This window comes from Malaclemys terrapin, chromosome 4 (genome assembly GCF_027887155.1).
Source record: "Malaclemys terrapin pileata isolate rMalTer1 chromosome 4, rMalTer1.hap1, whole genome shotgun sequence".
Taxonomy (NCBI): Eukaryota; Metazoa; Chordata; order Testudines; family Emydidae; genus Malaclemys; species Malaclemys terrapin.
The window spans coordinates 17855177-17861176 of record NC_071508.1 but is presented as its reverse complement, the minus strand read 5'-3'; the positions used below and the strand labels follow the sequence as shown (position 1 = coordinate 17861176).

The following is a 6000-nucleotide window of genomic DNA, read 5'->3' as shown; positions in this document are numbered from 1 at the left end:
AACTCTTGGGACAGGGATTGTCTCTTGCTATGTGTATCTGTCTAGAAGATCTGGGTTCAGTTCCTGGTTCTGCCACAGACTCCCTGGGCAATCACTTTGTGCCTCAGTTTCCCCCCTCTGTAAAATGGGATAATAATCCTTCCTTTCTCTCATCCTTTGTCTATTTTGATGATAATCTCTGGGAGACAGGAACTGCGTGTTCCCATGCAGGTTTGTGCAGGGCTTAGCACAGCATGGCGCAGATATCCGTCTAGGTGCAACCTCAAGAGAAATACTTATTATTAATAAAACAATAATAATAATGGACCAGCCGGGGAGAGAACTGAAACCACCGTGCAGCCTGACCCCTTCAAATTTATTCAGACGCTGTCCCTATTCAGCATGATCCAACCTGCCGGATCCCTCACACGTAAAAAGAAGAGATCAGTTTCCTTTCCTTTAATTTCAAAAGCCTCCCCATCACCTCTTCATCCCCATGTGGTGCCTTCCTCTTCCCTCCTCCAGGAGCTGTGGGGTTGGAAATGAGCTGCACCTGTTTTAGATGGATTATGGTAGAAGTGGAAGTAACTCTCTCTCTCTCTCTCTCTCCCAGCCCTCCCCTCCCAGATCTCAAGTCACATCTCCAGTGCAGACACAGCCCTACTGATTAGAGCCCGCTCTCCCCATGTGAATGGGACAGAGAGAGAGGAGGGCGCACCCTGACCCCCCCACCCTACCCTGAGCAGAGGAAGAAGAGGAGCAGGGGTGGGGGGAGGAAAGCAGAGGGAAACCCCCCCAAGAATCACCCAGCAAAGGGGGAGCAGGCAGCAAGCCCGGGCAGTGCGCTCATGCATGACCGGGTCTAGTGGCTCCCCCCGAGACGGCGAACTTTGGGGACCCCCCGCCCCGGAACTGGAGAAGTTTCTCACCCCCCACCCCCACCCCCAGCGGAGATCTGGCCCAGGAGAAGCAGCCGCTACCCATGCCCCAAGCGGGGGGTTGAAGTTGAGCCTTGATTCCAGACGCTGTCGAGCCAAACAGGTTGGTGGGTTTGTGTGTGGCGGCGGTTGTTGTTGTGTTTAATTTGTGTGTCGCTTTACGTTGACTGAACTCTCCATGTGGGTGAGTTTCAGTCCCCAGGTCCCCCCGGGCACACTTGCAGAGGCAGCCTGGTTACACCGTGACTCGGATTCCCTGCCCCCTTTCAGTATTTTCAGCCACTAACCCCAGAAAGTTGCTAAACAGGCTGAACAGCTGTTTTCTTTCTTTCCTCCTTTCTTCTTTGCAGAGGCCGGGTGTAAAACAAAAAACAAAACAAAAAAACAGGTGGGGGGTGGAGAGAGCTGCTCGCTTGGTGGGTGCCCCAGTTCCCTTTTTGTAAAGGGGAGGGGGGGGAATTGCAAAGACTTCAAAAAAATATTTTTTCCCCTCGCTTTGTTGTTTCGAATTGGGCAACCTGCTCGTCTGAACTGTCTCTGGAGTAGCAAGCCCCAGGAATCGCCTTGCATTCAGTTTGGCTTCGCCACCCGCAGGACTTTTAGGGGTCTGTTCTTAGTTTCCCTTTGGGGAGGGGGAAAGAAGGGGGTCGAGGTTAAGGGAATTGTAGTCTGTTTCCCACACCCCCTCCCCCGGCACCCCTATCGATCGATCGCTTGGAGTATTTGGTCCCAGGGATCGCTAAGTTGCATCGAAGAGCTTTCAGACAAAGAGAAGGCTCTGGGAGAAGCAACTTTTCAGCTGAAACTTTGCATGGAAGGGGCGTGAAATGCCAGAGATTTGGGGCACAGAGGATTTTTTTGGGTGTGTGTGTGTGTATGAATGGTTTATATTGGGGGAGAAGGGAATGAAATCCAGAGGTGGGGGAACTGGGAAAGCCTGTACATGCTTGGAAGGGGGGGGGGGGAGAGTTGAAAAATACAGTATTGATTTGCCTTATTTTGTGTGTTTTTGTGTGTGTTTATTTCTTTTGGGGGGTTAGAAGAGACTGCTCTTGGGGGCTGTGTCGATCAATCAGCCCTGGGTGTGTGGCATGGGCTTTGGGGGGCTGTGAATCTCACAATTTGCTCTGATTGACAGGATGGGCAGATTCAAAGTTATTCACATTTATGGGGCTCTTAGTAGAAAGTGTGTGTGTGTCGGGGGGGGGGCACATAATGTGGGGACAGCTGTATTTCTGCCTACCTCTCTCTCAACCCCACAAAGCGACTTTCCCTGGGAGGCCTGTGGAGATGAACAGGAAACTTCCAACAAGAAAACCTGCTCTCTGGCAGTGTCTTTCCTGTTGGATTCTAGACTCCAAGGAAACTTTTGCTGACAATTTTTTTTTTCTCTTCAGTCCCAGAACCTGCTTTGCTCTGTTATTTTTAATGCTTGCCAAGGGAGTGGGGGAACATCTTTAGCAATTAAGAAATTGCTTTCACTTTCCTTAATTAATTAATGTTTTTTTTAAATGTAACCTTGAGAAATAGGTGTTTCAATTAGCCGTCTTTCTGCTAGGGGAAGTAATGCAGAATAACCTCAATAGCTATTGTAGTTCAGTATCCTTTGCGGGGACATGTTGCATTTGGTCTTCCTTTGTTGGTACCTGTCTCTTTATTTCCCCCATAGCCGTTTTATTTTAATGTTGTCTATTGCTGAGTGTTTAAAAAATAATTTCAACATAAAACTTGCTGATCTGGGCTGTGTGATGTGCCAACAAAGTAAACTTCCCCCTGTTTAGAAATATTGAATCAAATCAAAACCAAACAAGTTTTAAAATCTCTGCAAATTCCCTGAAGAAGCAAACTGAGCCCCAACAAACCATAAACAACCCGCAGAGAAATTGTTCCATCCATGAATACCCTGATTGGTGTGAGATTAAAATTTAAGTATTTAAAATATTTATTTATCTAATAAATAGAGAGCAGGCAAAAATAAGACTAAAAACAAAATATGATTGATATTGATTATTAAAACTTACAGGGCAAGGATTCTAACTCAGCCAGCTCTACAGTGAAATTCCACATTGTGATTTGCTTGTGCACATCTTTCCCCTAATGGCACAGTTTGTGAGCCTTTCTATATTTCTTTGTTTTAAAAGTGTGATGAGGGCTTTTGGGGCGGGGAGGAATCCCTAAAACTTTCATACAATGCATGGTAGTCTGTATGAGGGCTGATCAGGTTCACTGTCTAGCAGAACCGCTGTAAACCATCGCTAATAACAATCATTTGGAAAGAGTTTATTATTAAGTAGTAGTCTTCAGGGAGTTCAGAAATCCCAGGCAGAACTTGTTTTAAAACTGATGGCTAGTTGGTGAGGGATGTGAGGACAATTCTGATCAGTTGCTTTCTTCGGATCCCCAACAGAGCGAATAGCTTCATTTGAAGCAAATTCCCAGTGCAAACCTTGGCAAAATTAATGATTTTTTGCTTTCTTCAAAATTGTCTTCCCCGTCTCGGGCTTCTGTCTGCCCTCTGTATCTCCTCCCCCGCCTTCCCCCACCCCAAAAAAGTTTAGTAAGTGGTTTGTTAGCAGCAGATTACTCTGAATATTTCTTTGGGGGATAGGAAACTGTTTTGAGTTGGCAAGCACATTTCTAAGGTGTGTATGGAGGAGAACAAGTGGAGTGTAATTTCAGTTAACCTTTCCATTTGGAAATGGCTTTTTCTTTTTTTAAAAAAAAAAAAAAAAAGTTTCATTCTTTTTTCTCCCCCTCTTCCTCCTTTTTTAATTCAAATAAAAATGTTAATAGGGGAGAACAGGAATAATTCATGAGTATCTAAAACTAAACTTAGTTTGCATTGTTACTCAGAGCAACGTTAAAAAAGCACATATATTTAGAGAAAACACACTGTGATTTCTCTATTCCTAATATAGTGCTAAGGAATTAGAGAGGAATTTCAGCTCAGATTCCTATTCAGGATCTGTTGCCGGCTTGGAGTAACTGATCAGCCCACATGAGTTTTGCTTTGGAGACTAAAATGTACATACATTTGTCATTTACCACAGTCAGAACCAACTTAACGTCAGATTAAGACCTCACTTTACCATGCTTTTGGAAAGGCTGTGGGGTATACAATAAAAATGTTGTTAGTTTCTCTATTAAAAGGTTGTGTTTTTAACCTAAACTAGAAGTAGGATTTTTCTAGCGAGTGAAAATTCTTCCTGTGAGTTTAAAAATTTACCCAAGAAGTGTGTTATGCTGGAGAACAGGCAGTTTGGTGTCAAATCAATACACGTCTTAGACAGACAGTGTGAGCCTGGCAGTTGTGTATTTGTGAGTGCGTTTCATGCGATACTGATATTGTTGACTAAACATAAGTAAATCTCAGATTTTAATGAAATCATTTTGATTTATTTTGAGGAAAGTCTGTTTTTAAAATCAGGCTTGCTTATGCAGATGCAAAAATTATTTGTCAAATGTGGCCCCCATTTTTTCCCCCTAAATCAAAACCTTTGAGAGTTCAGGATGGAATACAGTGAACGTAAGGACGACAATTTTATGTGCTGACTGAGTCGGGGAGCATTTGTCAGTTCTGCGAAGCAGTCAGATGGTTCTAATTCCAGGCTTTATTCTTTACTCCTTGTGGAGCGGGGCTTGAAAGGGAAGACTTTCTAAGCCCCCACATTCCCTGTATTTTGAAGTGTTTGGGCTAATATTCTTGAGTTGCTATTTTTTTTATTATTAAAAAAATCGTTTTCCCCTTCTATCTTTGCTTCTGTGTTGAAAGTGGGATTCTAAAGTGGAGAAGAGAAACCCTCTGGTTAAAACCTGATGCAAATAATTTGTTTTATGCTTTGAACCTATGAGGATACTAAAAGCAAAACCACTTCTGAAATGGGGCCCATATGATAGAAGAGAAAGTTTGACTAGTCTTGCCTGGGGGGAAAATAATCTGATCATCCTGGAATATCAAAAATGCACTCAAACTCCATCCAACCTGTCTACTCTGTTAAGTGTCTAGATGGGGGGTGATGGGATGCATCTCTGTGCTTTCCAAGATTCTGCTGCTGGTGTTGAGTGAAAATGTTCCGTTTGCAGCGAGATGCACCCAGTGGTCTGATCTCTCCCAGCCTGGTTGCGTGTGCACTTGTAAAGGAAGCTAGCAATTCCTTCTGCTGGTCCCCAAGCCGATGGATTCACCAAAAGCAATAAAAAGGAGTATGCACAATACATCTACTATTCGGAATGTCGTGGCTCAGTGAATCTAAGCAGAAAAGTTGTTTGTTGCGTCAGGGGAGGGGGAAAGAAAGTGAGATGCTAAGGAAAAATGTTTGGGCCGAGTAGATTTTTTTTTTATTATTATTATTATATTATTCCTGAGTGGATTTACCTGGAGCAGAGGATTTTAAAATAAAATCTATTCAACTTCTTGATTTTCATGGGGAATTAAAATGAACAATAAAAAAAAATTTAAAAATCCAGCGACGCAACACCAGAGGAATCTGGTGAATTTCTAATTCAGATTCTCCATTCTGAAAGAAAGGGCAGAGTTTATTTAAAAATCGACGTGATCTATAAAATCAAGTGACACTAAAATATCCACTTCAGGCGCTTTCTCGCTTTCTTTTCTAATAACCAAGCTGGAATCCAAGTGCACTCGGTTGTGAAGTTCTTGCCCAGAGAACCCTAAGAGCTTTTCTTTTCTCATGGTGGAGAGGGGATGCTTTGAATCTGATAAGGTTTGTGTCTCGCTAGGGGGCTGGCTTTGAGACTTTTTTGGGGGGGGGGAGGGGGAGGTTGTTTTTTGTTTTTTTGTTTGCTGGGCGGGTGGAGGGAGAGCAAGGGGAAAATCAGAGGGGGGAAGAGGTACAGCAAAGATTTTCCCTTTGTAGCAACAAGGTGGGGGGGCGAGCGCTGTGGCGCGGGAGTCTCCCTCCTATAGAAAGGAGGGATAATGCATGTCTGTAGCTTTCCCCCCTTCTTCTGCGTTCATTTTTTTTTTTTCCCGGTCTTGTTTTCCGACAGGGAGCGAAATTTCGTAGCCTGGGTCCCGTGTGTTTAGGAAAAGTCTCTTATTTATTTTCAGCTCAAACAGTGA

At 43.8% G+C, this 6000-nt stretch overlaps 1 protein-coding gene across 5 annotated transcripts in view; it reads left to right on the top strand.

Annotated features, from left to right (window-relative positions):
- Positions 1-638: 638 nt before the first annotated feature.
- FOXP4 (forkhead box P4) overlaps positions 639-6000 on the top strand; it is a 144610-nt gene continuing 139248 nt past the window's right edge. For 4 of the 5 annotated variants that reach the window (XM_054025524.1, XM_054025522.1, XM_054025520.1 and 1 more), the window contains exon 1: positions 931-1020. Coding sequence is in view for 1 of the 5 variants with exons in the window: in XM_054025523.1 (XP_053881498.1) it covers positions 832-1020 (189 nt within the window). In the remaining 4 variants the exon portion in view is untranslated. Of the gene's footprint in view, positions 1021-6000 lie in introns of all 5 variants that reach the window. The other variant, XM_054025523.1, reaches the window with a different exon arrangement.